The 22,295-nt window shown below is 45.3% G+C and overlaps 1 protein-coding gene across 1 annotated transcript in view; it reads right to left on the bottom strand.

The window, feature by feature from the left end:
• Positions 1-18,060: 18,060 nt before the first annotated feature.
• LOC132397765 (proteolipid protein DM alpha) overlaps positions 18,061-22,295 on the bottom strand; it is a 46,155-nt gene continuing 41,920 nt past the window's right edge. Inside the window, exons 4-7 of the mRNA XM_059976531.1 lie at positions 22,088-22,256; positions 21,093-21,166; positions 20,302-20,367; positions 18,061-18,525 (exon numbers count right to left, since the gene is read on the bottom strand). Coding sequence (XP_059832514.1) covers positions 18,445-18,525; positions 20,302-20,367; positions 21,093-21,166; positions 22,088-22,256 — 390 coding nt within the window. The 3' untranslated portion in view covers positions 18,061-18,444. The remainder of the gene's footprint in view (positions 18,526-20,301; positions 20,368-21,092; positions 21,167-22,087; positions 22,257-22,295) is intronic.

The following is a 22,295-nucleotide window of genomic DNA, read 5'->3' as shown; positions in this document are numbered from 1 at the left end:
GATGGTAGGGAATTAAGCCAAGATTTTGCAACTGCATTCAGTAAAAGAGGAAAAGGGAGCTACACAGAAATAATGGAGAGAAGATCTAGAGTGGGTGAGCAGCAGGAAGAAATTAGCAGCAGTAAAAAGGGAAATATAATTGGACTGTAGAACAATAAACTCCCATGATGATGATTTGGCACCATGGAATTTGAAGGAGGTGGCAATGGACGTGATGAATGAACTGATTGTTATCTTCCAAAATCCCATGAATCCTAGATTGGTTCTCACAAAATGGAAGGGAAAAATAATTTAGGAATGGTGGGAGAACACAGGGAGCTGGAGGTCAGTTATTGTGCCGTCACTGTTGGCAGAGTGGCACAGCTGGCAGAGCCACTGCCTCACAGCACCAGATACCTGGTTCAACATTGACCTTGAGTGGTGTCTGCATGGAGTTTCTGTGTTCTCCCCCGTGACCATGTGGGTTTTCTCTGGGTGCTCCTGTTTCTTTGTACATCCCAAAAATGAGGAGTTTGGGTGGTTAGTCAGATGTTGTCAATTGCTCCTCTTATGTCAGCGAGTGGTAGAATCTGGAGTTGTTGATGGGAATGTGGGGAGAATTAACTGGCAAACACGAGGAAATCTGCAGATGCTGGAAATTCAAACAACACACACAAAATGCTGGTGGAACGCAGCAGGCTATGCAGCATCTATAGAGAGAAGCGCTGTCGACGTTTCAGGCTGAGACCCTTTGTCAGGACTAACCGAAAGGGAAGATAGTAAGAGATTTGAAAGTAGTGGGGGGGGGGGGGAAAGCGAAATGATAGGAGAAGACCGGAGGGGGTGGGATGAAGCTAAGAGCTGGAAAGGTGATTGGTGAAAGTGATACAGAGCTGGAGAAGGGAAAGGATCATGGGACGGGAGGCCTCAGGAGAAAGAAAGGTGGGGGGAACACCAGAGGGGGATGGAGAACAGGCAAACAACTAAATATGTCTGGGATGGGGTTAGAAGGGGAGGAGGAACATTAACGGAAGTTAGAGAATCCAAACTCAGGTTGGAGGAACAACAACTTATATACCGGCTGGGTAGCCTCCAACCTGATGGCATGAACATTGACTCCTCTAATTTCCTTTAATGCCCCTCCTCCCCTTCTTACCCCATCCCTGACATATTTAGTGGTTTGCATGTTCTTATTGGAGTATAAAAGTTGCAACTTGCTATTTGCTAGAGAATGAAATCCTAAGATTGTAGGAGACAATGGTGTGTTAATGAGAGGTAGCTAAGAGATGTAGATTAGAACATGATTAAGTCACGAAATCCTAAAAATGTAGAAGACAATGGTGTGTTAATAAGAGGAAGCTAAGAGATGTAAATTATGTAGTCTGAGTTTGCTATTTGCTATGCATGTACCCAATTTATTAGGAGAATGAAATATTAAGAATGTAGAAGACAAAGGTGTTTTAATGAGAGGCAGCTAAGAGATGTAGATTAGAACATGATTAAGCCAATGGGTAGAAACTATAGTGGCAGATGTATGTGTGGTACGCAACTATAGACCGATTGGATATGCTAATGCAACTAAACCAGGAGATTGCTATAAAAAATGCTATGCACAAGGATCAGCGGGCAATCAGCGACTAGCTCAATGACCGTCTCAGCTTTGATTTGCAAATTAAAGTTTAACCCTTCCTGAAGAATCTTCTGCATCTCCTGGTCATTTGTGGGGCACGAGAAAACACGACATTCTCCATCACCCTCTGGTGCTCCCCCCCCCCTTTCTTTCTCCTGAGGCCGCCCGTCCCATGATCCTTTCCCTTCTCCAGCTCTGTATCACTTTCACCAATCATCTTTCCAGCTCTTAGCTTCATCCCACCCCCTCCGGTCTTCTCCTATCATTTCGCATTTCCCCCTCCCCCCACTACTTTCAAATCTCTTAGTATCTCTCCTTTCAGTTAGTCCTGATGGAGGGTCTCAGCCCAAAACATTGACAGCTCTTCTCCCTATAGATGCTGCCTGGCCTGCTGTGTTCCACCAGCATTTTGTGAGAATTAACTGCGATTGGTGCACGTTGATGACTGATGGACGTTATGGACTTGACTAGCCAAAGGGCCTTTCTCGGTGTTGTATCCTTCTACAACTATGAGATGTAGGGTAAATCCTAGAATCTATATTAAGAAAGTTGTAAGTGAGAGCTAATGAGTGAAGATAGGAATATGAGGTAAAGGGTTGGTGTAGGGAATGGTGCCTTCAATATCTGGATCTCTGGCACTGTTTCTGGTGAGTGTTGGACCCCTGTAAACTCGACAAGTTACACTGGAACTGTGAAAGGTCTTATTTGTCAAGAGGAAGCTTGCCAGTGCTTCTAGGAAGAGTTTAAATTAATTTGGCAGGGGAATGAGTCACAGATGTATAGTTGGTGAGCAGAAAGGTCTAGTCAAATATTTGTACAGCATATTAATCCATTGGCTAACTGCACATGAGAATGATAAGATACAGGAGAGGAATTCAAGGATAAATTTGAATCTATTTTAATTCAAGGAGTCAGGCCACTAAGGCAAATGAAATGAGAGTTTGATCAGTGCATGGGAATATGGTGCTGTCAAAATATTGGAAAAGAAATCCACCACTGCAATAATAAAGGAAAGTATCCCAGTTGACTCTTCCAATGAGGCGATATGAGCAGAGCTTAGGAACAGAAAGGGACAAATCTCTTTGCTGGACATACACTACAAGCCTCCTAACAATCAGTGTGAGAGCGAGGAGTGGGCATGTAGTTGAATCAGAGAGAGACAAATGAGGAAAAGGGATCTAGTAATAGGAGATTTCCACTTTCCCAACATTAACTGTGATCACGTTTTTGTTAAAAGTGACAGTGGGAGAGTATTTAAGAGATAGTGATCATAATTCTGCAAGTTTGTGTGTTATGGAAAGAGAGGAGAATGGCCCAAATATCATGCCCCTGAATTAGGGGGAAAGCCAAGTTCAATATTATTAGCCAGAAGCTGGAAAAAGTGTACTGGAGGCAGCTTCTTGCAGGTAGGTCTACATCTGAGAGTGAGTACATTGAGAGGTGGAATAATGGGAGTTCAGGGCCAATTTATTCCTGTAAATGTGAAAAGTATGGACTTGGATCAATAATAAGCATCATTATGTAACACACCAAATGATGGAGGAACTCTGCAGCTCAGGTAGCATCTACGGAGTGGAAAAAAGAGCCGATGCTTTGGGCTGAGACCCTTCATCTGGGCTGGAAAGGAAGGGGGAGGAAGCTAGAGTTAGAAGGTGGAGGGAGGGGAAGGAACACAAGCTGGAAAGGTGATGGGTAAAAACAGGAGAGGTGGGTAGGTGGGGCAAAGAGATGAAGTGACAAGCTGGGAGATGAGTGAAAAAGGTAAAGTACTGAAGAGGAAGCAATCTGATAGGAGAGGAGAAAGGGAAGGAGTGGCACCAGAGGGAGGTGATAGGTAGGTGAACAGGAGAGATATGAGAGGAGCCAGAATGGAACATGGGAAAACAGGAGGTGCAAAAAATTACTGAAGGCTAGAGAAACCGATGTTCATTCCATCAAGTTGGAGGCTACCCAGATGGAATAGGAGGTGTGCACCTCCAATCTGAAAGGGACATCATTGTAGCATTAGAGGCCATGGACTGATGTGTAGGATGGGAATGGGCAACAGAATTAAAATAGTTGGCCACTAACCACTGTCACAGATGAAGTGAAGGTGCTTGACAAAGCCATCCCCCAATCTACGTTGGGTCTCACCGATGCAGAGGAGGCTACACTGGGAGGACCAATTACAGTAGATGACCCCGAGAGATTTGCAAGTGAATTGTTGCCTCACGTGGAAGGACTGTTTGAGGCCCAGGATGGCGGTGAGGGAGGAGATGAATGGACATGTGTAGCACTTGTTCTGCTTGCAGGGGTGTGCCAGGAGTGAGATCATTGGGGAGGAATGAGTGGACAAGGGAATCACAGGGTGTGATCCTTGTTGAAAGCGAAGAGCAGGGCAGATAAAAATGTGTTTGGTAGGTTCCTGGTGAAGATGACAGAAGTTGTGGAGAATGATCTGCTGGATGAGGAGGCTCCTGTAAGGGTAGGAACTATCTCCAATAAGGCAGTGGGAATATGGAGTGAGGGCAGATGTCTGGAAAATGGAGGAGATATGAGTGAGGACAGCATCAATGGTAGAGGAAGGGAAACCGTGTTCTTTGAAGAAGGACATTTTTGATATCCTGGAAAGGAACCTCATCCTGGGAACAAATGTGGCAGAGAAGGAACTGAGAAAAGGGAATGACATTTTTACAAGTGACAGGGTCATAAAGATAACTCTGACTCAGTTTTTAAAATATTTCAATAGACAGTCTGTCTCCAAAGATGGAGGCAGAGAAATTGAGAAAGGAGTGAGATGTCAGAGATAGACCAGGTGGGTTTGAGGGCAGGGTGGAAGTTAAAGGCAAAGTTGATGAAATTAACAAGCTCAACATCGATGCGAGAAGCAGCACCAATGCAGTTGTCAATGTAGCACAGAAAGAGTTGGGTAGCACTACCAGTGAAGGCTTGGAACATGGACATGTCCATTTAAAAGGGGGGGGCATAGCTGAGGCCCATTCACGTGCCCCTGGGTTTGGAGAAAGAGGGAGGAGCCAAAAGAGAACTACTTTGCAGTTGAATTTGAGCACCGATTCTGTCAGATGAACAAAGCTAGTTGTGGAGGGGTACTGGTTAGGTCTGTTGTCTAGAAAGAAGCTGTGAGCTTTAAGGCCTTTTGGATGGGAGATCTCCAGAGTTGATGAGGATGGTGATAGTTCAGAAGACAACGTTGTAAGTGGGGTCCGCTCTTCAAAGGGTAAGTCAGTGGATGTGGCTGAGAGCTGCCATCTGGCCTCAGCACTCCCCTTGTCTTTGGGTTTGATGCCGAGGTTGAGATTAGTGCAGGGAGAGTGGAGAGGGAGTGTGGGGGGGGGGGGAATAATTACTATCTTCAATTAATTTCTCACCCCTTCCCCTCCTCTCTTTTTTCATTCTCCATTCTGGATCCCCTCTTACTCCTCTTCTCCTTACCTACCTATCACATCCCCTGATGCCCCTCCTCCTCCTTTCCCCATGGTCCACACTCCTCTCTTACCAGTTTCCTTCTTCAGCCCTTTACCTCTTCCACCTATCACCTTTCCAGCTTTTCACTTCCCTACCCACTGACCATCCCTCTCACCTGATTTCAACTATAAGCTTCCAGCTTGTACTCCATCCCCTCCCTCCGCCTTTTTATTCTGGCTTCTTCCCCTCTCCTTTCCAGCCCGGATGAAAGGTCTCAGCGTAAAACGGCAGCTCTATTCCTCTCTATAAATGCTGCCTGACCTGCAGAGTTCCTTCTGATTTTTGTGTGTTGCTCTGGAATTCCAGAATCTGCAGGATTTCTTGTGTTTATAAACATCATTAATTCGTTTCCCTCTCCACAGATGCTGCCTGACCTACTGAGTATTTCCAAAGCCCTCTGCCTTTTTGACCAGGACTGGCGACTGGAGCGTGGCCTGCTGAACAGTGAGAGCAGTTTGGAACTCTCCAAACTGGACGCAGGAACCTGAGGAGCACAGAGGGAGGCGAGTACATGGAATGTGCTGTCAGAGGAGGTGCAAAAAGCTGGTAGAATTACATTATTTAAAATACACTTGGATAGGTTCATGGACATTAAAGGTTTAGAGAGATGTAGGCCAAATGCAGGCAAATTTGATTAATATAAATAAGCATCTTTGTCAGCATGAACAAGCTGGGCAGAAGGGCCTGTATGAGGTTATCAATCTGAATTAATTAAATGGCTGTCTGAAGGATATGCTTGAAAGGCAGGTTGGTTGAGTTAAGTGATGGATCTCAGTATATGGCAGGACACCTGTGAATGGCCTCCTCCTGCCCAAACACCCCAGAATACACAGTATTCACACGAGGAGTAGAGTTTCCCAAAGGAAGGTCTCTGGTCCTGAAGCATATATTCCAGGAGAGATTCTCTTCCTTACTCACAGCGAATGTTTCTGATCCATGCTAATCACAAATGAACTGGACTATCACTTACACTGTGAATAAAAGGAAAGGTACACCGCATCTGGAATTTCTCCAGTTAGTGGACGACTTCCTCCCATGTCACTCTGACGTAGTGGGAGTTCGCGTACGAGGCAAGTTACAGCAGTGGTTTGCCATTGCCATCTGCCGGGTGAGTTTTTCAAAGAGATCACCAGCTCTTAACCCAGCACGATATAAAGTGTGCAGGGGAGCCGGCTGGATTCGAACTCGGGACCTCCCGCCCTGCAGTCCGGTACTGATGCCATTACGCTACATTATTGTATTGTAAGACCATGGAAACTGATCCTAAAGTATCCAGTCAAACCCCCATCCCTACAGATCAGTAGACACATTCTACTTGTATCCAGACTGTTGAGGTCACCCTCATTCCTCTCAACTCTACCGAATACAGAACGAGTTGACCCAAGCTCTCCTCATATCGTAGTCCCACCATCCTGGGAAATGATTTGCTCTTCATCCAGGTAAGTTATGACTGCCCCTAGGGCTAGGTGAGGAGACGATGAGTTTGGGTATCATTAAGACGCTGAATGGAAGTCGTCCCTGATCTGAGCCTGCTACTAACAATCAGTGACAAAGCACAGCTTGTTACTAATTCGCTCTCAGGGTAAATTGTACTAACTCACAAGTAAAGCCAATAGAAAAGTTGGCTTTCTACAGAGAAATTGTTGAGAGCTTGGGTATTGCTTGAATTATTGACATTCCTTACAGTATTTGTTTTTAGAAAATCAGTTACAATGAAACAGCACATTCTTGTCATCCCGATTCCTTACTTCATCACATCTTGAACGCTGACCAGCATTTGCCTCTCTTGTTCCTTCAGCCTGGCTGTAAATGAGATGAGGCCATTTGTTATATTAGCTACAGTTTGTATTACTTATATTAAAATTCTCAGCCTTGTGCTTAATTCATTCAGCCGCTGCCTTGCCCTTGTCTCTAATCTCCTGTCCTACAAAACCTTTGAGAGCTCCGCTTTTCTCCAGTCTTCAAAATTCAAGATTGCCTAACGTCATTTCCAGCACACAAATGTAAAGGAGGATGAAATAACTGATACTCCTGATCCAGTGCAGCACAAAAACATAATAAAAATATATATAAATGATATAAATACATAGCTTATATATTGATTGTACATCCATAAAGTGGCTCTAGACATAGGAATGTCTGTTCATAAGTTGACTCTGACTGGAAAAATATTAGTGGTGGTGTGATCAACTGAGTCAGTGGGTGGAGGTGTTGATCGGACTTGCTGCATGGGGAAAGTAACTGTTTTTGGTCTGGTGGTCCTGGTGTGGATGTTACATAGCCTCACCCTTGACAGGGTGTGTGGGATCCTGCATGATGTTACTGGCCTTTCTCTGGTACATTTCTCTATACACATCCTTGAAGGCAGGTAGGCTGGTGCCAGTAATGCTTTGGGCAGTTTTGACTACCCATTGTAGAGCCCTCCTGCCTGCCGCAGTGCAGTTTCCATGCTGTGCATCTGAAGAAGGATGTGAGCGTCAATGTGCATAGTCCAGCTCTTGTCAGCCTCTTCAGAAAGTAGAGACATTGGTGTATTCTTTCTTGATGGTGTAGGATGTGATCTGGGACTGTGAGATGTGCGCTCCCGGGAGTTTGAAACTGCTTAGTTTCCACTGATATAAAGAGGAGTGGGAGTGGTGTGAGCTCCCCTGAAGTTGATAACCGTCTCCTTTGTCTTGTTGACACTGAGGAAGAGGCTATTTGCCTGGCACCAGGACCTGAGCTCTTCCACCTCCCTCTGTAGACCATCTCATCATTTCGGGAGATAAGCCCCTGCGATGAAGCCCACCGCTGTCATGTCAGCAGCAAACTGACAATGTGATTACTTGGAGGGTCGGCCGTGTACTCGTGTGAGCGGAGTGTACAGCAGTGGGCTCACCTGTGTTGAGGATGATGGGAAGGGAGGTAGCAGTTGTGCATCTTCTCTATCTGAGATCTATTCATTAGGAGATCTAACACTCAGCTGCACAGTGGTGCATTTAAACTGAGAATTAGGAGCTTGCTCACCAAGGTCTGGGAGACAAGAGTGTTGAATACTGAACTGAAACCCAGAAACAGCACTCTAATACAAGTGTCCTTTTTTCTCTAGACGTGTCAGCAAGGCCAGGTGTTGTAGGGTGGTTCTGTTGGTGAGCACACTGGTGAGTGCCCAGTGTGGCAGGAATGGGGTGTTTGATACGTGCCAATACCAGCTGGGCAGTAGTCACCTAGACCTGAAGTTGTAGAGTTCATTGTTAGAGGAATGATGTTGACAGAGTTGGGGAGAGCAGCCTGGAGGAGTGAGGTGTTGAAGACGTCAGTGAGCTGAGATCTGTGAACTCTGCTTGGGGTGTTTGTCTTGGTCTCATAGAGTTCCGAGATTTGAAGCAATGCAGGCCTCCCTCAACCCCACCCCACCTGGTCCATTTCTAGATTTGCATCTTGAGGTACAGACATCCCACACATTGGAGTTTCTGTTTCCAAATTATCTGCCTTCCATTATCTCCTCTCCTCCACAATATTCCTTAAAAAAATAAACTGCCCAATCAACCAATTTTTTCCAGAAATCTGAATATCTCTGAATATCGATTGATAATGATGCTCTTGTTAGTGTTAGTTTGATTAAAGGACTTGTTATCATACACATTATTGGAAACTGAAATTTGTGGAAAAGATATTGCAGTCTGCATTTTTCAGTTCCTTGAATACTATTTGCACAAGAGGTTTATATATAACAGATCCAGTGATGACATTTGTCTCACAGACTGAATAGACGGCAGAGAGAGAGCGAGAGATAGAACAGGGAGCTGAGTCACCAGCCCATGATTTAACACACACTGCATAATCTGGTGAACAGTCTCCTTCCAAATGATTGAGGGAATTGGTAACCCCTTCATTTACTGAGTCTCTTTTGCAGTTTCTTTACTGTTACCTTGATTGTATGAAAGAGGGTGTGGTACTGTTTCTCAGCAGCAATAACACTCCCAAGAAGGCAAATTATGGGGAAGCTTTGCTTCCTGATTTTGTAAGTCCTTGGGGAGGGGGGGGGGAAATGGTAGTTTCCAGCTGATGTGTTTGAAATACAACAGAAAAGGAGATTCATGCAGTTGTGAGGATTCTACATAGAAAAGCAGAGATCGAGATGTCTAGGAGTGGAATAATAGTGAATTGAGAATAGGAAAAAAAATTCATGCAAAACAGAGACTGCCCGAGATACTCAACAGGTTAGGCAGCATCTGTGGAGAGAGGAAGAGGTTGAGGAGCTTTCATCATAACTGTGAGAAGTTGGATGTAGAACAAGGTTAAAGTTGTAGAGAGAGGAGGAGGAAGACAGGGATGCAATCAGAGGAGAGGACTTTATCACCTCCACTGACAAAAGATCCTGAATCACAGGAAGGGCTAGAGGAGACTTCAGTCAGATTCTGGCAAACTTTAGCCAAATAATTTCCATGCTCATTATATGACAAATATCACCTTTTCTTTCTGGGATCCTTCACCCACTGACCACATTTTAGAAGCAGGTTATTTGATATAAATGAAGCCTTTCGAAGTTGCAGAATTACATGGTGCAGGAATGAATTTTTCATCCCGCCACATCCTGCTAACTTTTGTGTCCATCTACACTAACGTGCTTTGCCTGTATTGGGACTGTTATCTTCCTAAGCTTTGCCTACTTAGGTGTCTGTCTCACTGGCACTGATTGTATGACTCCACCACCTCTAGTCGTCAATCACTCTCTATGGAAAATACTTACACCTTGGCTCTCCTTAAAATCATTTTTGTTACCTTAAACCTAAGCCCTCTTGATTTTAATATCTCTGTCATGAAAACACAGACTCTATCTTCCAGATCAACACACATGAAATGCTGGAGGAACTCAGCAGACCAGGCAGCATCTAGGAAAAGAGTACACTTGACGTTTCAGGCTGAGACCCTTCAGCAGGACTGGGGATAAAAGGTGAGAAGTCAAGAGTTAGAAGGGAGGGGAGGACCACAAGGTGATAAATGAAATTGGGATGAGGGAGGGGCGAAGTAAAGTACATGGAAGTTGGTGAAAGAGATACAGAGTTGGAGAAGGAGGAATCTAATAGGAGAGGACAGAAGGCCATGGAAGAAAGAAAAGGAGGGAGGAGCACCAGAGGGATGCAATGGGCAGGCAAGGAGATAAAGTGAGAGATGGAAAGGGGACAGGAAATAGAGAAAGGGAGGGGTTATTACTGGAAGTTTGAGAAATCAATATTCATGCCATCAGGTTGGAGGCTACCCAGACGGAATATAAGCTCTTGCTCCTCAAACCTGAGTGTGGCCTTATTGTGACAGTAGAGGAGGGAATGGATGGACATGTCAGAATGGGAATAGGAAGTTTAATTAAAATGGGTGGCCACTGGGAGATCCCACTTTTTCTGGAGGACGGAGAGTAGGTGTTCAGTGAAGTGGTCTCCCAGTCTATGCTTTTCATAACTTTAGATACCAAGGTTCCCAATATTCTTCTTTGCTCCAAGGTAAACACCCAATCTCTCCCCACAACTAAAGTCCTCCAATCCAATCTGTGGATTGGCAGCTGATTGGGCCTCTGTAAATTTCCCCTGGACTGTGGGTGAGTCTTAGACTGTGCTTCCATCAGCAGAAGAGAGAGCCTCTTTTCATTTGGCCCAGGGCAGGCATTGCCTCCCCTGTAGAGACGGAGTTTTGTTTGAGGCATTGGCAAAGATGGTAGGACAATTCTGTGCATGAGGGAGTGTGGGTTACCTCCCAGGGCATCTGTGAGCTAGGAGCATACACAGCTGCACACTCAGCTGGTGTAAAGCAGAAGAACAGTACTGAGTGAGAAAGGACTGGTCTTTCCACAGGGTACAGTACTTTCCATGGCTCTTCCCAGAGGCTGAAGGACAGTTATCAACACGGAGTGGGAGGTGCGTGAACCAAGTTGATCAGCTCCAGCACCCATAGCAATCAAACATGTAATCTGCTTTCTGTGGAGAGCTAAATGCTTGGCAGTGCTCACCCTCCTTTCAGCAGCACCCCAACGTTGACTACACGTACCAGAGGAGGATGGGATGCTCAGTAGTGACTCAGCAGCATTTCCACATTCTCCAGGTACTCTGGTTCTCTCCTACATCCCAAAGATGTGCTAGTTAGTTGGTTTAATTGGTCATTGTAAACCGTCCCTAGCATGTAGGTGAGGGGTAGCTTCTGGAGGGGAGGTTGTTGGGGAGAATAAACCGAGATCAATGTAGGGATAGTGTAAGTGAGTGGTCGGTGGCCAGCATGGATGGCTTAACTATTTCAGTACAACATCATGGGCCAAACAGCCTGCTCAAAGCAACACACTCAAAATGCTGAAGGAACTCAGCAGGTCACGCAGTATCCATGCAGAAGTGTAAACAGTTGCCATTTTGGGCCAAATTTCTTCATCAGGCCTGCTCCATGTTCTGTGTTTAGTAGAAATCTCAGTGAGGGAGACTGAAGCTCAAATGGTCTCCGTGAGAGGGGAGCTTCCCAGCAGAGCCCAAGGGCGCAGTGAGGCATGGGCACAGGCCCAGGCCCACCCTCACATCAGGAGACCTATAGGTGTCCAGCTGCTAATCACTAGACCAACAATCAGAGGGTGCTGGATCAGACCCTTGATTGCTCCTGATCAAAGAATGAATTGTTGATCAATAAGCAGGACAGGATACTCATAAGCGAGGACTGTTCATGATGTCCTCCTTCTGAGGAGACCACTGACCCTATCATAGAGTTACGTAGTGCAGAAAGAGACCCTTCAACCCTCCACAACCTGGCTGACCATTTGCCCATCCATCTTAAATTCAACTTTAATGATGGTAGGTCAGTGTAAAACAGCAGGGAAAGTTCACCCCAGGGCTCAGGCCAATAGTTATCTCTCATCCGCACATACAAAACGATGGAGGAACTCACCAGTCAGGCAGCATCTATGGAGGGAAATGGACAGTTAATATCTCAGGCCAAGACCCTTTGTCAGGACTGAAAGGAGAAAGGGTGGAAGCCAGAATAAATGGGCACCAGGAAGAGGAGAATTGACGAGTGATAGGTGAACCCAGGGCAGGGAGAGAAGCCAGGATGGTAGGAGAGGGAGGAAAAGGAATAATGGGAGAATCTGAGAGGTGATAGGTGGGAGAAGGAAAAGGCTGAAGATTTATCTCCCATCATAGGTGATCAGTGCTGTTCCTGGGAACTTGCTGTGTGCACAATAGGTCAGCCCTGCTCAGCCAGACCCATTGCCAGCCACTTGTGTCAAAGCCACCCTCTGATGTTTCTGTGAGCGAGACAGGGAAGAGGTAATGTATACTGCACGTTAATGTTTCTCCAGCATTTCGTGTGTGATGATCAAAGACTCTTCTGACCAACTGTTTCCATCCCCGTGGTTTAGTGATCAGGCTTAACGTCTCCTTCATCTGCTGCTCATCCAACCCAGCACCACAGCAGCTGCGTTAGGGTTAGGGCTGGTTTGCTGAGTTTGGAGCGGAACAGTGGCACAGTTGGAAGCTCTGGAGACAGGTGTTCAATGCCTGGGTGCTGTCTTTGAGGAGTTTGCACATTGCACCTGTGATCTCGCGGGTTTCCCCTGGGTGCTCTGTTTACTCCCACATCCCAAAGATGCGCTGGTTAATAGGTTGATCAAATTGAACCCAAGTGTGAGGGTGACTGGTAGATTTGGGACGGGGGAAGACAGCTGGAGGAGGAAAGACAGGCTGGTCATGGGGAGCTATCCAAAAAGCTCGACACGGCCAGGAGTTCCAGGAATATTCCTCGGTCATTACCAAGCCCCAAAAACACCAGCTGCTCCGAAACATGACACAGGAAACAAAGGGTTAAATGTTCCTCTCAGCTCAAAACACCTCCTTGTTTTGCATGTCAGTGAAAAGTTCCCATGTTCACGGAACTGATTTCAGAACAGATTAACTGGGAACTGACAAGGAGGCTCCCTCCACATTACACTCGTTTCTTGTCCCATCTTGCCTTTCAGACAATCAGCTGCCTGTTTTATTTATAACAGCCCAAGCCCTTGCTCATGACAGAGGAGCAGGCCATTCAGCCCAATGAATCCACGCTGACTCACTGGAGCACCCTAAGCTCTCCCTGATCCCCCACCGCAATGCTCCCTGCCATCCATTCTCCCCCACATTCCCATCAGCTCCAAGATGCTACCAGGACCCATGTGTAGGGCAATTTACAGTGGCCAATTAACCCACCAATTAGCAGGAAATTTAAACACCCAGAGGCAAGCCATGCAGTCATGGAAGAACACACAAAGACACAGACAGCACACAAGGTCACGACTGAATCTGGGTTTCTGGAATTCAGTGATAATAATATACTTCTTTTATGCATACCTCGGATTTCAGAGGTTGTGCTTTGTCTGTACTGAGAATAATCCCAGCAAAATACATTTTGCTGGGATATTTTTACCCAATTAGACAGAGTGGAGTGACACAGTGCAGAGAGTACAACAGGATTTGGGGCATGGGTTGGAGGGAGAGTAGGTGGGGATGGGGTGGTGTTTAGAGAGAGGAGACGGTGGATGCCTCAGAGGATGGCCTAATCATCAGTGAGGGGTGGATTCCAGAGAAACAATCCTGTGTGCTTCGATTCCTAACCCCATCTCTCAACACAGCAGCTGCTACCCACCCATCCAGCCTCTTGCACCCCCCAGAACTCCACAGCTACCCTAGAAAGGGCACGGCCACAGACACCCACTCCTATCACAACTCACTGTGGCCCAACATAGGTTTTGTTCAGCTACTTATCCCAGCCACCCCAACCCTCAAAACCCACTTTACGCCAGGCTATGACACAACTGCAGCTTGCCTAATGTCTAAGAAAGAGGTGATAGTTTCTCCTGTTCATGTAACCTGTTCTTTTAAAAAAAAACTTCTCTCACCATCTATACAAAATGATCTTTGTTGTGGTATTGTTCAACTCCATCACCACCTTGGGTAAAAATGTCCCAACTTCAATCCCCTGTCAGTCACATCTCCTTAAATGCTGAATTTTTAAGTGTGGCAAGCACTTGTGCTATACGATCTGCCTCCAAATCAGCCCTTGTTCAACCAGGGCCTTTAGTGCCAGTGATTTCAATATTGCTCAGGACCCCGTCAGGCTGCCCTCCGACTAGACTGGGTTTTTTAACAACGGGGTAGTATTTTACAGTCACCTTGCACCAGGACTGAAGAACATTGACAATAATGATCAGCACCTGCACTATTCTCTGCCTTGCTCCTCCTGAGAAATTGTGGTGCACTTTAATCAACATTTTCCATGACATTTATCCCATCCTTACTTCACCTTCAATGGTCACCTGCACAGAACGGCAGGCACAAAATATTCCTTTAGAACCATTCCACTGTCTGCTGCTACCACATTCAACTTGCCTTCTTGGGTTCAAAATAACCCTGTTTATCCCCTCGCTAACTTGCTTTACATGTTAACAAAGCCTGTTCACTTTGACTTTACTTGCTGCTATTTTGCAGGCACTTTCCATGATTTCAATTGCACCTCCACACAGTTTCTACTCAAAGGCTTTCTGCAACACTGAGTACCTTTCTATCCAGTGAACCAACGTCTTGCCTTCCCTCGTTTGTAAATATAAATGTTGAGAAGCACGGGCAAACTCCTTCTTTGAACTGATGATCATGCAACACAGAAATAAGCCCTGCGGCCCAACATCTGTCCCTACTATCAAACACCAACTTTTTCTCTCCTCTCATTCCATCCCCAATTCTCCTACTCACTCAAGACAAATTTACAACAGCCAATTAACCCAACAACCCGCATGTCTTTGAGACGTGAGAGAAAATGTTTACTGTCTTAATGCAGGCAAATAGGATTGATGTGGATAGACAAACATGTCAGCATAGATGTGACAGGCTGTAGGGTCATTTTCTATATTGCACAACTCCGTATGAAACCAGATCACAGGAAGAGCTTGCAAACTCCACACAGACAGCACTGGAGGCTAGGCTGTGTGTCCAACTTCACTGTACGTGGGACTGTGCCATAATAGGATATGGTGCTCCACAAATCCAGGTATTCACTTTCATCCAAGGCACAAGACTTTTTTTTAAATCAGGCATCCAATTCCCAATTGAAACTTGTACAGGCTAGAAATTTCTGGAATTCTTGTCATCAACTCAACCTCTCCTGGTCTCCACATTATCAAAGGTCCAAGATGGCAACAAAACAATTAGAACAGAGGCCTTTGCAGCTTTGTGAAAATACAACTGCTGGGTGAGATCACAAACAAGTCTCCAAAACACAGAGTTCCTGGACCTCCTCTGCCTGCAGCTCCTTGCTCGTCTTCATTGTGTTGACTTCCTTTATGTACACCCACTTGGCCAAAAGGGAGAGGAGGACGCTGACCTGGAATGAAACGATATGGAGGACACTTTCAGGCAGCTACACTCAATATTGTACTAAGCCTCACCCACCAGCCTCCAGTCGAGAGCAGGCACCATGCACAGCAGTGTCCAGAGGTCCATACTTGGCTTCTTGTGGTTACTGAGATGAGGCCTTCAGCAAGCTGGCCTGTTCTGGTATTAGATCTCTTCACAGACCAGGTGAACACCCAGCTATTATTTTTTGGTCTAAAGTAAAATGGATTACTGGCGTCTACAACTGTACTTGAGAGGAACGCCAGGAACTCATTCCTGGCAAATTAAAATATGTACAAGATATGCAACCACACTCAGTGTAAACCCTCATAATCAACGAGTGATTCCCATCTGATCAGGGCTCAAATTTAGCATTGGAAATAGGCCGATCTCCCACAGACATCTTCGCACCTTTCCAAATCCACAGTGAGGTGCCAAGAGATCCATGTAGTTGCTTTTGCCAGTAATGTACTGAGGCAGCACCTTACGAGTGTGGGAGGCCCCATCATATCTTGGGAACAAGCCCTTACATACAAAAGCTTCATCACCTAACACCAAGGACTACTGCTGCCCAGTCATCTACTGCATGGGAGGGTGCTGAGCTAAGGCTATTGATCAAGACCAGATGTACTGCACTAGCTGAATATTTCTCAGCCCTGTACTAGGTTTAGATAGAAACTAAAGTGCTTGCTACAGGAGAGATTAGTCTGGGGAATAAGGAAGTAGCAGAAAATGTAATCATTATTTGTATGTGGCTGTTTCCACTGAAGCAGGCACAGAAATAGCAGGGAAGAGATTGAGAGAATTAAATTTAGAAACAAAATTAATTGTATTGGAACAATTAACGGTACTAAAAATCAATAATTCCAAAAACATGGTGACCAGCTTCCAAAGTTTTGGAAAGTGGCAGCTGTGAATTCAAAAGATGGACTGATCATTCCCTTTCAATCTTTCAGAAATTCTACAAAGCATCCCATAGAATGGAAGGAAGCAAATGTACATAACATTAGAGATAGAAAATGGGAAACTACAGATCATTAGTCTGACATGAGTTGGAAAAATGCAACACTGTATTATAAAATTGGAAACAGGACACAAAAAATAATAGCAGAGCCAAGAGTGCCTCATGAAATTAAAGCATGATGAATTGCCATTTCTGATGTTATAACCAGCAGCATCGATAAAGGGTGAATCAGCGGATATGATGCATCAAAAGACCTTTAATAAATTGCCAAACAAGGAATGTGGAACAACCTCAGTGTAAATGGAATTGAAAGTAAATTTCCTAGCAAGGATACAGGATTGGTTAATGGCCAGTGAACAAACTCGAATAATGGGATCTTTTCCACCTTGGGGCAGTAACCAACGTGGGGCACAAGGATGTTGCTGGTGCCTGCAATATTCACAGTGATTTATGGATCAATACCAAGTATAAAAAGAAGACAAACAACTACAGGAACTGTACTAGAATTAGATGTGAAATGAGAACGTTGGAAACGCTCAGCAGGCCGGGCAGTATGTATGGTGAAAGGAGTAGAGTTTGGATAATGGCCTCTAATCAGAAGGTTAACTTTACGGTTCTCACTCCGAAGATTCTTTGCAATTTGTAGATTATCCATATATCTAAGTTTACTGATGGGACGTAGCTGGACTCGAGGGAGGGATTTGAGAATGATGGGAGCAGAGGTGTATCGACAGGCTGAATGAACATGGCGAATGGAAGACCAGGCAAGAAAATATGGGGTTATACACTTTGGCATATTCACTTCTAAATGGAAAGGCTGAAAAGTCTCGGTGTTCAACAGACGCTGGGAATTCTTGTACATAAACCTCTAAATGTTATCATGACAATACACAAGAAAAAAAGGAAAACTCAAGTCCTTTTGCCATAAAATACGGGACTTTATTGCAAAAGGATATGAGCAAAAGCATCCTTCTAGTCAGATAAAAGTCTTGGTCAAACTGGATTACCATGATCAGATGGTCTCCGTATCCAAAGAAGAATAGTCTTCCCAAAAGAGATTCCTTGGTGGGGGTAGGGAATATCCCAAGGAGAGATTGAGAAGTCTGAGCTGAGGCTATACTCTTTCCACATTAGAAGAATCAGGAAGACCTCACTGAATGATACAACAGTGTGGATGCAGGAACAACACATCTACTACCTGAGTGTTTAAAAACGGGGACCACAGACCAAAATACGGGGGAGCGTAACAGGTAAGTCACTGTTCATTAGGGCTTAATGCCAATTGGTGTTGGGTGGGGCACCAATTTTGGGTATCAAGTCAGCGCAGCAAAGTGAGATAAAAGATCACAGAACAAACACAAAGGGTTGGATGTCCTGTTCCAACCTTCTGTTTCTTATGTTCTCAGGTACTGTATGTTGTCCCAGTTAAAACCACCTTTTGTTCCCTTTCCAAACCAGCCTACACCATCATTCCAGCACATACTCTCCTACTGGTTCCCAGTGAAATATTGATAAAAGCCCACTGGCTGTCAGTGCTGTGGGCTACTACCAGGGGAGGAAGACAAACCCATAATGTCCTCAACAGTTCACAGATAGTCGGTGGTTTTATTTCATAACTCCAGACTCGCACAGGGATCAGGCTCCTGGTGAGAAAGCACAACCCTGACCATGTTAATCTGGTCAGAAAGCAGAATCCGCAACTATTTGCACAGTCATATTTAGCAACTAGCAGTTTCAAGCTCGGAGATTCTGTTGTCGCATTTGTCTCTGCATTCAATAGTGTTAAAATGCACGTTATATTTAATACTAAACCAGCAGTTAAGAGTGTTCCTCGTATTAAATGCACATCCTCGACACGACGTTCCAGCTTATGTGTAGGTTACAAGGCAAGTTCAGGATCCTTGTGCAGCTATTATGCAGGATTCAGAGGAAGTGAGGAATCACCAACAGTCCGTGAAATTTCCCCGGATTAAAACTGTGCAAAAAAGGCAGAGGAGTAAGAGGGAGGGGTAGAGGAGAGGTGGGCGCAGGTGGGGTTAGAACTTAGTGCAGCAGTTGTCCCGGCTCATAAACTTCAGAACAGCATAGTTATAGGTGGAGGACATCATGTAGGTGAGCTGGAGAAGAGAGTGGGATGGATGGGTTGTGTGGATGGGGAAAAAAAGAAACAAAAACGTTAAAGTTTATTTGGTTTGTGAAATCAAACATGCCTAATGCACAATCATAATGATCAACAAAGTACCATGTCTGTAGACAGGCACAGACACTTTGCCCCACCATGCCAGACATCAAGGACCATTTACTTGCATTGATTAAAGTACCTTTCTAGGGTACCAACTCATACTGAGAGTCCCTCCTTCCATCGCAGGGAGATGCAGAATTCCAGGTTTCAACCACCATCTGGGTAAAAAAAAGGAATCTTCCTCACTTCCCCTCTTAAGTTCTTATTGTTTACCTTCAAACTTATGCCTTCTGGTAAAAGGCAAGGCTGCAAGAGGATATGGTTCTAATTCAGGCATAGGGTTCAGTGTACATTTGCTGGGCAGAAAGGCTGGCATTGGCGTGATGGGACAAAGGGCCTATTTCTGTGCTTAATCCAAATGTGCCCTCACCATTGTTTTAAAAAGCTGTTTCATAGCTTTTCAACTCTTGTATTCTGTACTCTAATTAAACAAGACCAGCATCCTGTGTCCTCTTCAGTGCCTTACCTACCTGTACTGCCACCTTCAGGATCCCCAGACTTGTACACCAGTTCTGGACCTGTACATCTCCTCTCAATGCTCCCCATTCAGTGCACACCATTCAGTGTGTTTGTCTTACCCTTCAGTCTCCCCAAATATGTATTTCTCAGGATTAAACTCAATCTTCTATTATTTTGCCCACTTTGCCAGCAGATCAAAAACATGAGAAAGTCTGCAGATGCTGGAAATCCAAAGCAACAGACACTAAATGCTGGAGGAACTCAGCAGGTTAGGCAGCATCTAGGGAAATGAATACTTAGAAGTTTGGGGCTGAGACCCTTCTTCAGGACTGAGAAGGAAAGGGAAAGATGCCAGAATAAAAAGTTGGGGGGGGGGAGGGGATAGAGGTTAGCTGAAAGGTGGAAGGTGAAGCCTAAAGGGGGAGCAATGGGCAGGTAAAAAAATATTAAAAAGTCAGAGTGGGGAATAGAGGAAGAGAGTGGGGGGATATGTTCACCAGAAGGTGAAATCGATGTTCATGCCATCAGGTTGGACGCTGCCCAGACAGACTAAAAGGTGTTACTCCCTGACCCTGATGGTGGCCTCATCTTGGCACAAAAGGAGGGCACGTATTAACACGTTGGAATGGGAATGGGAATTAAAATGTTTGTCCAATGGGAAGTCCCACTTGTGGTGGATGGTGCAGATCAATATCGTTCTGTAGCCTGAAGCTATCCCACCGCACCACCAGCACAGCACTACCAGCTTGGCTCTGAGGTTAAGCTTCCATGGACATCCTAGCAATGCATGTCAAGATGCAGCCACCAGAAATGTCTAAAGCAACACTGCATCATCTCCTGCAGGCCAATTAAATGTGACTTGCTGGAATAACATTGTCAAGGCCACAGCTCCGTAACTGGGGCCAACCTTTTGCACACACTGTGCTCATTCATGTGAATTGCTGTGATCCTTCCTCTTGCTGGGCAGTTGAGGGTTGCGGGGCAAATTGTACACAAGAGGAGTTGCGGTGGGGACATTCATGATCATACAGACTGGTGGGGCAGGTTCGAGGGGGTTGATGCTCCATTTCCCCGCTTACTGTGTTCTCATGTGTCGAGAGTTCCTGAGTACAATGAGATTCAGCCTCTTTGCACACAAAGAAATGCATTCACACCATCCAACACCCCAGTTATCCGCCATTCTACAACTTACCAAAGCAATGGCCGTTGCTGCAGCTCCGGCAAACGTTGCGATGAACAAATGGTAGGTCAGCTCCAGCTATAGCCAAAACACAGAAATGCAGAGAAGAGAGTTGATTTTAAATCCAATATTGATAGACCAAAAAGCATTACAATGTCGGTGAGAGGACTGACTGTTTCCTTCCACTCGGAGGGTTCAGGGACAGCGATACGTCTGGGGAATTTTGTTCTACTATTTGGAATGCAGCAGTGCCCACTGGAAATCTTCAAACATGATACAAGGAGGCATAATTTTAGGGTAATTGGAGGAAAGTATGGGGGGGATGACAGAGATAAGCTTTCTTTTATACAGGGAGGGGTGAGTGTGTTGAACACCTTGCCGGGGTGGTAATAGAGGCAGATATATTAGGGGGATTCAAACAAACATTTAGCTGGATGGTAGAAAAATGGAGGGCTTTGTAGGAGGGAAAGGTTAGATTGACCTTAGATTAAAAGGTTGACACACATCGTGGGCTGTAAGGCCTGCATTGTGCTGTAACATTATAAGTTCTATGTGATGCTACATCAATGTAATGTAAATCTCCCTCTGCATGGTCTCGTCATACAGAGAGACAACAAATCACTCCACAAAGCCTCATCGTACAGGTTAAATACAGAGTGAAGATGGCCCACTCACACCCTACCTAGATTTGGAACCAAAGCTGAGGTCCAAATGGGAATGAGTGGGTGAAAGTTGGGAATGTCCCAGCTCACCACAGCACCTTGCCAGGTGAAGCGGTGATCTAAGTTAGGGCTGCCACTTACGTTTGAGTTGTTGCAGACAAGGGATAAATTCATGCCACAGATCTTCCCTGGACTGGCTTTCCATGGTAGCATTCCTAAAACATGAGGACATGAGGCACAAGACTCATTATGTCCTAGTTATGAATGATTTAGTGTGCATACGATTTGTTCATACACTACAATCTTCCATCAGTAAATCACAATGGGAAAAAGAAAGGCAAAGACTAGCTGATCACATCGATATGCAGCCATTCTAAAGACCACATCACCAAACACTATATCCAACCATACTCCACCTCATGTGAACCACAGCTCAACAACTAGTCATTTGTTTCATTCTTCAGGATTGCAATGAAGTCAGAGCTTTTCAGGAGGTGGGATGATGGCAGGACCAATTAAAGGTAGGATTCCGGGTAGTAGGCTTCCTCAGTCTTGCATTGTCCCTCACTATGGACAGAGTGAATACTCAAACTCGACTTCATTTTATCAGCAATACCCCAGCCCCTCATTAGCTAAGACTGAAAGGTCCAATAATCTTTATATGAAAATTCTCAGCATCTCACCCTCACCCAGGGTGGGCACCTTCTCAGGCGTAGATTCTCCCAGCAGAAAATTGATTCCCGAAGATATCCAAGAACTTTACAAATGTGATTGAGATCCCACTACCGCCACCAACAACATGTTGTAACCCTTCCCCTTTTACTCCCACTCCCCCTCCCAACAAATTCAGACTGAAAAGCCTAGGCACTATCATGTGCCCCCCCCCCCTTCTGATGGCCCTTGTCGCTGCTCCCGTAACAACTAATCCTCCTTAAGACTAGTAACTTGACCATTGACTAGTAAGAAGAAAAACCTTCCTTGTTGGGTTAGGCACAAAGTGCCACCCTGGCCCCAACCCCTCAGAATTGCCAGTATTGTGAATCTTGCCCCAAGATGAGGGCAACTTTGCATTGGAAATTTTGTCCCTACATCGTGGCATCTTCTGCCACCGGGCCACACGGAAACACCATCCATACCGTACTGTCTGGCGTCAATGCAGACATCATCGAAGCCAGTCCCATTCTCGGTCACTTGTCTGACTGTCTGGCACGTGGACCACATGGTGAAGTAGACGTAGACGGGCAGTGCAGAGAAGGCGAAGACTCCCATCCAGATCACACTCATTATGTGGGTAAGGAAAATGAACTGCAGCAAGAGAAGTTGACAGCAGACTTGGTAGAGATC

This window comes from Hypanus sabinus, chromosome 8, assembly GCF_030144855.1.
Source record: "Hypanus sabinus isolate sHypSab1 chromosome 8, sHypSab1.hap1, whole genome shotgun sequence".
NCBI classification, from domain to species: domain Eukaryota; kingdom Metazoa; phylum Chordata; class Chondrichthyes; order Myliobatiformes; family Dasyatidae; genus Hypanus; species Hypanus sabinus.
This window is presented reverse-complemented; position numbering and strand designations above follow the sequence as displayed.